We start from the raw sequence: 14540 nt of genomic DNA, 5'->3' as shown, positions 1-14540 counted from the left end.
CTACTTCTCTCCTCTCCTGCGCCCTTCATTTTACACCTTTCTCTCAGGTCCTCTCCCTCACTCCATTGTCCTCTGTCTCTAGTGTCACAGAGGAATCCGTCTGGTGTTAGTGTGACTTTATCAGATCTTCCTTACTCAAGTGAAAGTATCTCTACATGAAATTAAAGCAATGACCTGAGTAAGAGTTAAAGTAACTTCCTAAACGTTTGCGGGAGCACAAGTACAAAAGCAGCAGCTCATCTAACTACTTACAGTACACAGTCGAAAACGTTCAGACACCTGCTAGTCTAATATTCATTTAAAGAGTCTGTGAGGCAATAAAAAGGGTTTGCGTTGGGGTCCAGAGAAGCGCAAAACATGAGCCATGAGCCAAGGGTTTCCATGATCCAGTTGCTAGCTCAGCACCTTAGGTTTCCATCCAGTCCTGTTTGTTTCATGCTTTCCTATGAACCTGGAGTATATGAGTGGAATCACACAATCAGCTGTAATTTTGAAACTGGAAATCACAGGTCACCTACCCTCCAAAAGCTACATAGTGTAGATTCTGCAGAGCTGAGCCCAGAGTAGCAACAACAGAGTCTCTACTCTCTCTATTACACGTCAGAGGAGCATCACAATGAATTTGAAGCTGTACTTTTAAGATAAAATACTACGTAGAGTTCCTTTAAAGCAGAAAGACCTCATTTTAAAGCACATACATATCAAGTTTATTCCAACGAGACCCACAGCAGTGGAAATGCACTCTTAAATCATGAAAGTAATTTTAAACAGTGGTGAGAAAGTATCCAAACCTCCTTCCATTTCTTAGCTGTGGAAACAAGGCTTGTATTGTTCAGTTTTTCCAAAAAAAAAAAAAAAAAAACTAAAGGGGGAAAAAACTGCAAAACCCCAGTTTTTCCTTCAAGCTTTTAACTGTATCTTGTCGGAGGAGAGCGGGCCCCGTGCCTGGGTCCTGAGGCCTGTTTTTCAGGAGTTATCCTGATGAATCGCTAAAGGCTGAGAGCTCTTTATGTCGGAGAAGATGAGACAAGGTCACAGGCTGTTGCTAAGCAGCTCCAGAGCTGCAAGGGTCTTTGGGGGTCTGCGGGGGGATGAATGCCAGAGCAGTGACTTTGACGGCGGCTTGGAGCGATCTGAAAGAAGCTGCTGGAGTTTGCGGCTGATTTGCTTCACTTTGGTTCAGAGTCAGAGTCACTCTCGCAGAGAAGACTAGACACTTTGGAACAGAAAGAGGCCGTGGAGCACTTCATCACAATGTCACTTACTGTCTCATAATTATGATTCACTATCTCCTTTTTCTCCAGTGCAAGAATATCCAAGCAGTTCTAGCCACTATAAAAAATGTATATATGCACATAATATCATATTCGAATATTATGACCACCTCCTTGTTTCTACACTCACTGTCCATTCTCTCAGCTCCACTGACCATGCAGGAGCACTTTGTAGTTTTCTGTTCAGTTGTTCTGTATTAGAGCTGGCCCAGTAAACAAGGAGCGTCCCTGGACGTTCAAAATAGGTCTAAAAGTAGTCTGTCCGTCAAGGACATATTTTAAACGTCAATGGACGTCTAAAATCCATCTTAATAAGTTAGTTAAGTGGAGACCAACCGATAACGTCAGTGGACGCCCAAAACGCGTTTTATACGAGTAATTTATTTCGGGACCAAAATACGTTGAATAGCCGTCTTTTTTTCAATATCTGTGTTTGGACGTCTTTTCAACTTTCATTTTCAACCTTAAGAGAACGTTGATTAGACGGCGGTCATTACGTTATTTCAACGTTGAATCAACGGCTAAATGTTTACTGGGGGGGAATTCAGAACGTCTAATCGACATAATCGTGTCTATATCGATTATTTTTATTCTGCTATGTGTTCATGTACTGTCCCTTTAAAACCTCACTATCAAGCTGTAGTCACATGATTCTGCCACAAGGAAGCAACCTAAATGCTGTTAATTGAAATAATCGTTCATTAATCGTAATCGTGGTAAAATGTTAAACTAATCGTGATATTGATTCGCGCTCATATCGCCCAGCACTATTCTGTATACATTGTTTAACTCTCTTTCACTCTGTTCAAAGTTCAGGACCCCCACAGGACCACTACTTTACATCTACAAGGTGGACCAATGAGATAGGTGTGTCTAAAACTCCAGCAACACGGCTGTGTCTGATCCACTTACACCAATGCCAATAAACCATACAGAAAGTATCACATCAAATAACGGCTTATTACTGTGTAGAATCTGAGATATGATCTCAAATGACAACAAAAACCTTAGAATTATAAATAACTGTTTCAAAATTATGACTTAGGATTTATTATGAGTTATCTTCAATTAGGAGATAGCGATAGAACATATCATTATTAATCACAGATAACAAGTCAACACTATGAAAAATGGCCTCATAAAGTCTTAATTATAAGATACAAAGAAATCATTTTAATACTGTAATTTCTAAGAATGAGACGGTAAGTAATAACCATGAGACACAAAGTCATCACCATGAGATACAAAAACATATCTATGAGGTATTAAGTCATAACTACGAAATACTACTAACTCTTAACTGAGATACTAACCAAATATAGAGTCTAACTATGTATAACTATAGGATATTAAGTCATAATCATACAACACTAAGCTATAATTGAGATATTAAGTCATGTCTATGACATATTAATTTACATCTATGAGATACAAAGTCATCACCATGGCTCATTGATCATGAGATCCTTAGTTATGATTATGAGATTGTAATTCGCAAATCTGAGATACAAAGTCACATACAGGTGACACACTAAGTGAAATCATACCTGGAATAACTATGAGATATGAAATCAAAATACTGAGATACTAAGACATAGATATGAGGCACAAAGTCAAATCGTGGGATCTTACAACTTACATCTTAACTATGGGAAACATTGTCATTATTACGACTGACAGACAGGCTGTATGTATGTGTTTAGAATGTTTTCCGAGTGGAAATGGCTTTTATAATCTCCCACTAGAGGAAAATAAATAGAAGATATCACGGCTGCTACTGCGGTCAGTCTGATGTCTTTGTAAATAACGAGCCTGAATGTGATAATCACCATGAAATCAATGCAATATCTATACGCTATAATCACCATTTGGAATTTACTCAGCGTGAGGCAGAAGCTGCTTTAATTGGAGGTGTAATGAGTGTGTGTGTGTGTGTGTGAGAATGAGAGAGAGAGAGAGAGAGAGAGAGAGAGAAACAGACATGAGTTCATTTCTGAGGAGTGTGTGGCGCAAGAGCTGGCCTTTTTTTCTTTCGCGTAGGAAGCGGCTTCCTCTCGCGCGGCTCATGCATGGCTAATTAGAGCGCTTGCATTGTGTTTGCACAAGATAACAATAAAAGGGCATGGACTGGGTGTGTGTACGGGTGTTTTTTTGACCTGAGATAACCCACTTTTTCCTTGTTGGACCCCTGTTAATGACGAGGCTGGCGGGTGGGCCGCTCTATCACCGCCTCTCGCGTAACACTCTGAAATAACCCCAAATAAATAAATAAATAAATAGTCTTGTCTCTTCCTCTCTGAAACCTGGAGAGCGAGGCGCAAGGGAGGCACAGGCACTCCGTCTGCCTGATAACACTGTTCTCCATCGCCATCTAATTAACTCCAGGTTCTGTTTACCAGAACTCGCGCAGTGTGGCGCGAGAGCGACTCTCTCCCTCCGCTTGATCTCTCCCTCCCTCGCTTGTTTCTCCAGCCGCTTCGAGCCCAAACAGCTGCCGCGCGTTCATCCCACAGCACGGCTTCGTCCGGCTCAGTGGCCCCGGGGAGGCCGGCCTGGGGTCCAGCAGCAGGCTCTAGCTCTGTCTCATTACTCACACTTGCAGATTCGCAAACCCTCATTTGCAAGTGCCTGCTTAAGTCTTAGATACAAGGGACTCCCTAGCGGTGCTAAGTTGTGCCGTAAGGAGTTCACAAGTCTGATTACTGGACAATACCAAGTGGCCTTGCTCTCTCTGGGTGTGTTAGCCAATGTCATAGAATTGGCCGTTAGAATTCTCCAGCACGTCTGTTGAGCCTTTCCAATGACATTGTATTAAAAACAGTTCAGTTTACCCCCCACCCCCCACTCCCAGCCCCCCCCTGTTTGCTAGCATCATGTGTACACTACATACACTAAGCCTTGGATACACTACTAGAGCTTTTCCACGAAAAGTACTAGTTCTGTTCTGGATTCTTGGAACCTTGCTGCTATCCGGCAAACACTTTTAATCAGGGGTATGTCTTCAACTAGGAGTGTTGCAGAGTTGCTCTGTTCCAGTGTCGCTGTGGCTGAATACAGCACCAGAGCCAGAGATAAACAGATACAGGGTTATTTGAGGCTCTGTGCTCTTTCTGGAGCTTCTTTAGCTTCACATGAAAACGGATGTTCTCAAGGTTTGTGCTGAAGGACCCACAATTCATTGTTCACTTTTCTGTTTTTGAAAACCAATTTATATCCCTGGAAACACGCAGAATGGTTCCAAATTAGGTTCGTGACTAAGAACCAAATCAGTTGCATGTTGGTGGGAAAGGGCTATACATGACCACAATAATTCTAACAGACCAGGTCTCACACTGTCCAATATGGGTTGTGGTGTGAGGTGGCGGGGGGGTGGGGGTGAACTTGTCTTTCTCCTGTTATCAGTAGATGGCTCCAAAAATAGAACTTGTCAAGTGTGGACAAGTGGCACTACAAATAGGGCCAAGTACGAGGGGCCAGGCAATGCCACAGGCCAACAGTATGCGAAAAACTTTCCTCTGGTTCACTCTGCACTTGGGCCCTCCAACCACTCACTCCCATTACAGCCTCAGTTTCTTCCTCGTTCCCTATAGATCCCACCCTACATCTCGTGGGATCCTTGTGTGGTCCCTCCACTTTAATTACACAATGGCTATGTTTACATTCAAAGCTTTTCTCCAATCTGATTGAATTCATTCCGATTATAGATTAAGACTGAGGTGATTATTAATTCTCAGTTTAATACGCGCTACATGTTACTATGACAACAAGCCTGTGTACAAATCCAGTCAGGGTGAGACATGCTCCAATGTGTTACCAGAGTTTTCAGTCACTGTCCAAAGGAAAACACGTGTCTCCAAAATAGTAACGTTACAGGAGAAGGGAAAAAAAACCTTAAATTTATTCCACGTAATTTTGAAGCATTTCTATTGGTTCATTCATCGTGACATGTTGCTGTTTTTTAAACGACGTAGTAAAGTAAAGACTGAAAAATGGAAACACATGGTAATCTTCAGATAGCAATGAGATGCTTGACAAATAAAGTCTCAGCAAAATGAAAACAAAAACTCGCTAGCGTTGTTTTATTTGATTATTTAAAACATCACCCACCTCTATTAATCAGAATGTCCTCAGCTGGACCACTCCGTTTAGACTGAAGCGTACACATGGATGCGTTATATTCCGACCGAGCTGTTAGTTGTATTAATAACACATTATCATGTCGCATGTAAATCCAACTATGCAAGTCCAGACCTGTGGGGGAAATGACCTTCCTTAAGTCTCGCCCACTCACCTCCCACTGGCCCTGCTGTGATTGGCTCTTGAGCTGAATGAGCCAGTCCTCGCTGTCGGCCTCAGCGCAGTGGTGCATGGTGAGGATGACCGGACGGGTCAGCAGGGCTCCTGGAGGACCGCAGCTCACCACCGGGCTCAGAACAGTCTGGGTGTCGTCCACTGAAGGCCTGTGGACACAAAGATGTGAGATGAAATGGCGAAAAGGGAATGAGTCACAGTCTCTCTGTGCTTCATGATGAAATGTTCTGTGAAATGGAAATGGAAATGTATAAAGGGGGATATCAGTGGACCCCCAGCACGGAGACACTATGCTGATCATAGAAGTGTGTGGTCTTGGCTCTGAAAGGAGAAGCGCTGTGATTTGTGCGCTGTGGAGGGGACTGGAAGGAAGCTGCACAGGAGGAGCCTGGACCCTGGCTCTCATTACTCTGTTGATTAGGGCCAAGCTGGCGGAGGAGGAGGAGGCGGAGGCGGGAGATGTGAGGTGCATGGCATGGGGCGAGACTGGAGGGGTGGACGGATGATTTTCTCTCTGCTCATGGTGAGTCCGCCTGGGGGTGCGGTGCTGATGAATGTCGGCGTCGGCGGGAGTGTGTTTGTGTGTGTTAGTGTGTGTATATATGTGTGTGTGGGATTGGAAAGTAACGTTACCTCATGGTCTCCTTCCTGTGCACTGTCACGTACATCTCATACACCCTTCCCTGAGGGATAGCACCCGCTGGCACCAACAAGCTCACGCCTGTGGGGAGACAAACACACACACACACACACACAAACACACACATGGCAACTGTCATCAATCTGTGACCTCTGCCACACGCTGCCCTCTGCCAGGCCCAGTGTCTGCCAGCACTCTCTATGGCACCAGGCAAAGTGCAAAGAGCAAAGCCCCGTCAATGTCACTCAGACACACTCAGACACACACAAACTCTCCAGGCCAGGCCACACACCAACTGTCCACAACCCAGTGCCCCTCGCCATATTGTGCATCGCCATAAAAACAAAGGCCCTGGAGAGTTCTTTGTGCTTATTTGACTCTCCATATATTCACACCTTCATTCCTCGTCCACAACCACTTCATCCTGATCGGGGTCACGGTGTGTACAGAGCTGAAAATGAATATCACACATGTGTACCACAGACCAAGCTGGGGTTCGGTTCCCTGCCTGGGTAAACACGTTATACTGCCCACAGCAACATGAGTCTTGAAGCAGGGTTCTTAACATTTCATGTCCTTAATAAACAGTCCTATAATTCAATTTCTAAATCGGGCCGAAAGATTAATTGGATTCATAACCTGAGGGGCTAGCGAACGTTTGTCTTCGGCCTGAGCAACGTCTAATATTTCTCATTAAAATATTATTCCACCGACTGGTAGATACATGTTTTCATTGTATGTTAAAATGTCTCATTCCAATGTTAGAAATAAACATCTAAAAGATTAAGAAACGACCTTCAAAAACTCCTTAGAAGAAATAAAACTGTAAAAATAAGTAAATCAATAATATTATACATTTTAAGATAAGCTTATATTTTAGATGCTTTCACTTAATAAGATATCATTTTTGCAGTGAGGGCAGGGATAAGACACGCTGGAAGGGGTTGATTCTCTCCAGCAGCGAGGTCTTCGCTGCTGGCTTCTGCCCCACAGATACGGCATTGATTTTCCATGTCCTTCATGTGAACTCTTCATGGGGGTGAGTACCGCTCTCCTGCACCAAGAGCGCTACACTGCAATCACTTAAACAGCCCTAAAACTCAGAGTCCAAACAAACTCCGCAGTGTAAAAGGACTGGGCAAGCCTGACATGGACAAAACAGCATAATCTAACAGGACCCAGTTTTAGATTCCACCCACAAGCCTCCACCAATCACACAGCAGCACAAAGCTGATTCCTTCAAGACATAGGAACCCAGCCACTGCTTCTTTACAAACGTCTGCAAACATAGGAGTAAACTAACTGCATGGAGGAGCACTCTAACTTGAAGTGAGTGTTCTCACAGTAATTGCAGGTTTTGGGGGGAGAGGGAGGGCCATCCCAGAGAGAACACTGTCAATTGTGCTCTCCGTTTCATGAAGGGTCCAAAGCATACCTGGAATCACTAGTCCATTACAGAGCATTACACACTCACACCTGTGGACAGCTTCACACATTCACCCAGTCATATACACACTCACACCTACGGAGTGTCATATAATCGATCCACCTAAGAGCATCTGATTTTGGACTGGGAGGAAACCCACAAAGACACTGGGAGAACATACAAACTCTACCTGTAGTGCCACTGTGCCTCATTGCTGGGTGTTCAGATGTAATTAAATGAAGCCAGTTTCTACAGTTTCACAACTCTTTCCCACACTGAAAAAGAGCTAGAAAAAGTGAAAACCCGGCCTTGAATGACCCCCTCCCTCTTTATGTTTAATTCAAATATTGAATATTTCTATTTCTATTTTTTTTCTGTTCAGTTTCCACATAATTTTATTATGTTCTCTCTCCTGCCTCTTGATCTCTCTACTGCACTGGCCATGCAGGGCCCAAAAAAAAACGTATTCTCTTAATTCAGGAAAGATATTGCTATGTGACTCTCTGAAAAAAAAATGTAAATGATTTTCATTCATTCATTTAAACGTCAAAAATAAGACCCAGATCTGGACCGATTTTGAGCAGTCCTCCAAGGTCCTCCATTTGGTGAAACCTGACAAAAAGTCTGACGTGCTGTAATGTAATTACATTTATACAGAAAATCAGAACGTCGTGACAATAACTCGAAAGTTGTAAAGGTTAAGCTCTGCGTAATCTGTGAGTGATCAGACTGCTCAGCACCGACGAGACCCTTTAGAGGCATCAGTGGCATCAGCAGAAGTTTCTATGGGCCATGTGTGCTTCCATTTTGCATAAGATTATAATCTTTCGAAAAATGATGCGTGGCACTGTCTGTTGTTAAAATGAGATATGGGATGAAACTGGAGCGGAGCTGAATTGTTTTATGATTTGTTTCTTCAGATTCGACAGCACCACACACACACACACACACACACGCTCCAACACCCCACAGTCCCGCATTATTCATTAGCCGTGCCGACACTGTGAGAAACTTTTTGTAATCGGAGTTGTTCTGCTTTTTCGCTTCACTCCAGGCTGAGTTCCTCGGCTGCTGAAATATTCATCTGATGAAATGTACAAGGATGCTTTGTGTAAATGAATGGGGAGGGTCTTGGGGATGATCTGGGCTTTGCGCATGGCATGGTTCTGCTATGACAGACCGACAAATGTCTGCTGGCGCATGCTTTTCACGTGACTGAAGCGGCCCACCCCTGCTATCGCCGGAAAGTGCCTTGTAAGGGTACTTTATAGATCCAACCCTTCTTCTACTACGGCCCTGTGGGGAATAGCTGCCTTAGACGAACCTTAGCCACATTACACACTTCACACTCTGGCTAAGAGCGGCGTTCCAATCCCGTTTCGTAATGAATTAATGGGCAATAGTCCCGCCGGATCCAGAGGGGATGGCCGACTGACGTGAGAATGATTACCCTTTCAGGCTCCAATCTACGGAGTGCCCTAATCCCTTTATATCGCATATGCCACGCTAAGTCACTTTGAGAGCTACTCGGGAACAGATTTACGAGCGTGCCGTGCTGCCATCCGGAAGCTGCAGCGCTCCACTCCAGCTCTCTGGGGAGCGGTAAAAATCACTACGTCCATGATGGGAAGATTCAGTGCGTCTGTGCTGTTGCTAGGGCCAGTGCTGAGATCTATTGACCTGCAGAAAGTAAAGGACGGAGGCATCTATTGAGCTGAGGTTTCAGAGGCACCCAATAAAATCAGGAGGCCGTACACATGTCCAGCAGGGTCCAAAACACGAGAGGCATGCTACACTCATTCTCACAGTGGAGTCCAAGTGGGGTAAAGAACAAGACAGATGGAGTGGGTCTTGATGGTATACAATAACGCTCTATAGAGAATAACATGATCACTTGTCTTTGCCATAGTTTTATTTTAAGGAGGCATGACTGGTCTCCAGGATCAGAACAGGGAGGAGGATACCAGGCTGAAGACGAAACAGTGTCCCTGATGCAAAGTACCTCTATCATGAAGCTCCAAAACCATATTACTGCTAGTGCTGCCCAGACCTATTTAGAAAGGGCACAACATCAGAGGCAGGGCATCTATGGAGACAAGTAGGCTCACCACATATCAGCTGTTAGGCAGCAAGGAGACATGAGGGAAAGACTGGCCCAAGTAATTTGAAGATGGGGATGGTGAGGTGGCAATAAGTGACCACTGTGTCAGAGTGTGGGTCAGCAGGACATCAGGGAAACACCTTGACTCTTTTCGAGAAAATGCAACGGGATCTTCTATGACTTCAGAGTCAAGACCTTTGTTACACCTCATCCAAAAGATGGCATGATTGGTCACCACTGTCCCCACCAGTGCATTTGGCCATTTGGAACAGACAACATGGACAACACCCCCAGTTGGTAACACCAATATTAATTCCAGGAGTCTCCCATCCAAATACTTGAAAGGCCCAAACTTCCAGGGAAGTGCCAACTTCACTTTTCTTTAAGGACTGTGTTCATTCCTACCTATATAGTTCCAGGTTGGCTAGTCTGTGCAAAGAATTTACAACATCAGCCTAGTGAATAAGATAGGTCTACTGTGCCATTCTCCTTCTGAATGCTGTGAACAAACTGACCATATTTTTCACAAGATTTAAGCAGGGTTGCTGTGGATGTCTTGCAGACATTCCTGGCAAACTTCCATTATTCAAGTTTGATTGGCATCTGAACCATAATAAACAGCACCCCAGGCCGAGCATGCGTGCTCAGCTTTCACAAACAGTTCACTTCTTTTCCCACATGCCTTTACTTGTGCGCAAGAATGGATCTGAGCCCTGAATCGATCGGATCTCCTTGAAAAAAGAAAAAAAAAAACACCCACAAAGCATGAGAGTGGGTGTTGGAGTGATGTCAGGGTGGTAATGTTCTGAAGGCCTCTTGTGGACTCTGGCAGTGTTTAATTTAACTGCTGAAAGCTGCCTGTAATCTGTGTTTATAGGCCAGGCTGTAATTCTGACACCACCTCTCCCTCAGTGACACCCTCCCTGGCCTGCTCTTCATTAAGCCATCCGGCTTCAAACGGTGGCTGGCAACACTTGGCCTGTGCAACTGCTGCTTTACCAACCTCCAAAGTGCATGTGGGAACTGTGTGAACTACATTCTTCTGAAACACTTCAAGCTGTGCCCCACAGGCACGGCAAAGCTCATTCACCCTAATAACCTGGAAGACGTCTACAGAAGGTTCACAGACAAGGACAGTCTGTCCAAGACATCTGCCAATCCATCCGTTAACTATATCTTGATCAACTTGGATTTGAATATTTCACATAAGATCTGGAATACCCCTGTTCTTTAAATCAACATACCTGAGTTGGGGACAATGAGATGCCCCCCGAGGGAGTTGAAGGAGCCGAAGGCGGTGCAAGAAGGGTCTCGGCTTCGCACCAGGCTTTGGGTCCGCCGGCCCATGGTGTCACTTTCGATCAGAGAGTGCGGGAGTTTGGGGGACAGTTTGGAGGAGAAGTCCGAGAGGTCCTCCTGTGGAGTGACCATTCCCGAAGAGTTGTAAACCTTGATCTTGAGGTTGGGCAATGGGTCCAGCAGTGGAGAGTTGGTCATGGGGATTTTATCAGCCACATCATGGAGGGCATAGACGGGACCACGGTACATGGCTGCTGCTGAGGTGAGATCAGGAGGAGCGGCCAGGAGATCAGCTGGGAACAGGGGGAAAGGGAGAGAGGGAGGGAGGCAGAGGGAGAAGGGGGTAGATGGGAAAGCCAGAAGGCAACCATTAGAAGTTGCAGTGATCATGATTAGGACAAAAGTATGATATATTCATCGGTTATCACTTGTGGCTCTTTAAAACAAATAAAAACATCAAACTTTCAGTCATCACCAGAAATGAAGGAACACACAGGACAAGGCACCATCACATGGCATCACACACGCACCCAGTCACTCCCACATTCACACATGTGGACACAAAGACTCACAACTGTGGATAATTTCACACAGCAAATCGACCTGCCAATATGTGAAAAGAAGCTAGAGCATACAGAGTAAACCCACACAGACTCTAGGTCACTTACAATGGAGGAAACCTGGAAGGCATGGCATGTTACCAGGGGTAACCTGATTATGCGTAAAGCTACTGACTTGGGTAGTATAGTGTATAGGGTAAAACCACTGCCCCTACACAGAGCAGACTAGGGTTTAAGTCCATACTTGGGCAAGAACACTATGCCAGTATGTATGTCCTTGGGCAAGACACTTGACACTGTACCATGCTTCATAATATGCTCTGGATAAAGTCCATAAATGATAATCACACTAAGTGAACCAGGGTCCTAATGTCCTAAGTTCCCCCTCTGGTCTAGGGACATGATTAAGTGTTCCTCCAAAAGACCCCAGTGAATTTATAATATGAAAGGCAGAGGGCGCAACACTGCCACTGGTCTATTTCTTTGTCCTGTTTTCCTCCTGCTCATTCCGAAGCAGGTGAAGCACCTGGGAGGGTCAGTCAGGGACCGGTTGAGTACTCGGGCCACTGCACCGGGCAGCAGATGGCTTCCTTATTAATGAGCTAATCCCTTTGCAGGTACATGGATGAGTATGCACGAACGTGCTGAGTGGGTGGGGCGACCCTGCTGAGAACTCTTCTTCTGCTCATCCTCCTCCTCCTCCTCCTCCTCATCTGCTGAGAGCATTGGACCCTGTGACCCTGTGGTCTTTCGCAAACTGCTTAAGGCAAGATCTTTCCTCAGCAGATGCTTCTGCAGTCATCCTTCATTTATTTCAATTTTTCCACCAAAACAAGATCCATTGTTGTGCAAGGGTATGCAACACTGCGGTAAGAAAAAAGACACCTTCTTGACCAGTGTTTCTTCAGAGATCAAGTGTATCAATAGGTAGTTGGCCCCCTGTGCTACAGTGACAGGCCCTCCTCTTCTGGGGAAGGCAACTTATACCAGATTTTTGAACACTGCAGCCGTACTCTGAGGCATTGAGCTGCATGAACATTAATGAGGATTAGTTCTGGATCAAAAAATCTCCAAAGATACTGCACCATAGATCATTAGAGAACCAAAGCTTGAGGGATTTATGAGCCTATAACAGATGATAGGCATTGGACCTGGTGACCTTAGGTTTATGTTCAGCCCCAGGGCATCCAGTTCTGTTGGAGATGCTTTGCTGAGAGAATGCTTTTCAGTGGATTCTAGCAGGGGTGTGGAATCAGTAGTTCGCCCAGGGACCCCAAACCTGATTCTACTAAAATAATCCTTTACGAACATAAATAGACAAACTGGTATTAGCTAATTAATCATCGTCTTACACAGTAACATTTATCTGACACCACATATTCAAAAGTATTTCATATATTTAATGAAATGTTCAATAAATGGTTTCTTGGGAGGTGAAACACCTATTACCTAGTTAGAAAAAAAGGTGCCTGCTACTTCTTCCTTAGGGGCTGTGGTTGCTTCTGGAACTAACACTGTGCATTTTATGAGTTAGTTGCTGGGGTGAGGCTAATATTTTGGGGTTGTCTTTTAAACTATAAATGACTGTTACACTGAATTACATTGAAGTCCTGCACTTCAAGCTCTCAGTTTGTCCTCTACATTGACCATAACTGTAGATTGTTAGCTGCAAGCCTTCATTCCTACAGCATTTGGGAAGTTTTCTTATAGAAATGGGTTCAAAGTTGCCTGCCTTCTTCTTGTTTCTCTCTCTCTCTCTCTCTCTATCCACTATTGCCCACTGTCAGACACCCCTGGACTCTAGATTTTATACACCATGCCAGGGGTCATGAATAGGCGGACGCTGTCCTATCCGGACCTGCACCTGCAACTAAAAAACTATTAATAAACTATTAAGTTTTACTATTAGTTTACCTTTTAACGAGTGTTTGTTTTAAATGATGTGACTCTTGTAGTCATTACGGTTAAGGTTTAGCTCTCCAGGAAATTACCAGACTAATCACATGCATTTCTGCATATCACTAGTGAGGCTACTCAGCCAATCAGATCTGTGCATTATAATGAGCGCTATGACTCCAATGAGTTACACACACAGGGCAGGGCTCTAGACACCGCTTTGCTGAGGCCAGTAAAAATAGCCCAAGGGATGTGATTAAAGCTCTTTTGGGACACTTTTACGATGACAGTGTTGCGTGAGGTAAAACCAGACACTTTAAAAATAAGGGAACGATTACTGGTTGAAATTCTCATAACGCTGAACTTGGATTCCCATACTTCAGCATAAACAGCCAATCAGTTAGTGGTAACGGATAAAGTCCCGCCCTCCAGGAATAAGAACCAATCAGACTGTGGGTTTTATAAAGCAGTAAGTCACCGGTAACTATAAGTCATTAGGAATTTTATTTGAAATGAGAAAACGACATTTTAGAATACTTTTTTGAATATTTGTTCCGAATATTTATATCCGCGATATAGCGGCCATAAGCCCCCTCAAAAAAACACGCGAAGTAGCGAATCCGCGGAAGATGAACCGTGAAGTAGCGAGGGATTACTGTATTGATGAATCTTGCTGTAGTATATTGAAATGTAATTGAAAGGGTAATTTGATTTTTAATTCCATTGTTAACTACATAAAATGTTGCTATAACTACAAGGATACCTCAATATGCAGGATCTGGCACTGATCATAATGCAGGTTATACATTATGTTCCGGATTTTAGATCTTAATGAGTTTTAGTTAATTACTCCGGCACTAAGCTATTCAAAGCACAACTTAAAGACCACCATAAGACGTTACTGCAGGGGGTTTGTGCCATGCCACAGTTATTAAGATGGCTGGGTTGGGCACTCAAATATTAGAAAGCAGGGCAAGAATCACAGCTGAAAGCTCATGAATCCTAATGCTTTGTGGTACTTTGTGCTTTAGTT

The 14540-nt window shown here is 44.2% G+C and overlaps 1 protein-coding gene across 1 annotated transcript in view; it reads right to left on the bottom strand.

Moving 5' to 3' along the window:
* unc5cb (unc-5 netrin receptor Cb) overlaps nucleotides 1-14540 on the bottom strand; it is a 195301-nt gene that overhangs the window by 20981 nt on the left and 159780 nt on the right. Inside the window, exons 10-12 of the mRNA XM_066651109.1 lie at nucleotides 10997-11344; nucleotides 6219-6306; nucleotides 5566-5734 (exon numbers count right to left, since the gene is read on the bottom strand). Coding sequence (XP_066507206.1) covers nucleotides 5566-5734; nucleotides 6219-6306; nucleotides 10997-11344 — 605 coding nt within the window. The remainder of the gene's footprint in view (nucleotides 1-5565; nucleotides 5735-6218; nucleotides 6307-10996; nucleotides 11345-14540) is intronic.

This window comes from Hoplias malabaricus, chromosome 18 (genome assembly GCF_029633855.1).
Source record: "Hoplias malabaricus isolate fHopMal1 chromosome 18, fHopMal1.hap1, whole genome shotgun sequence".
Lineage (NCBI taxonomy): Eukaryota > Metazoa > Chordata > Actinopteri > Characiformes > Erythrinidae > Hoplias > Hoplias malabaricus.
Note: the sequence above shows the minus strand (reverse complement) of the source record. Positions and strands in the feature narration are given on the sequence as shown.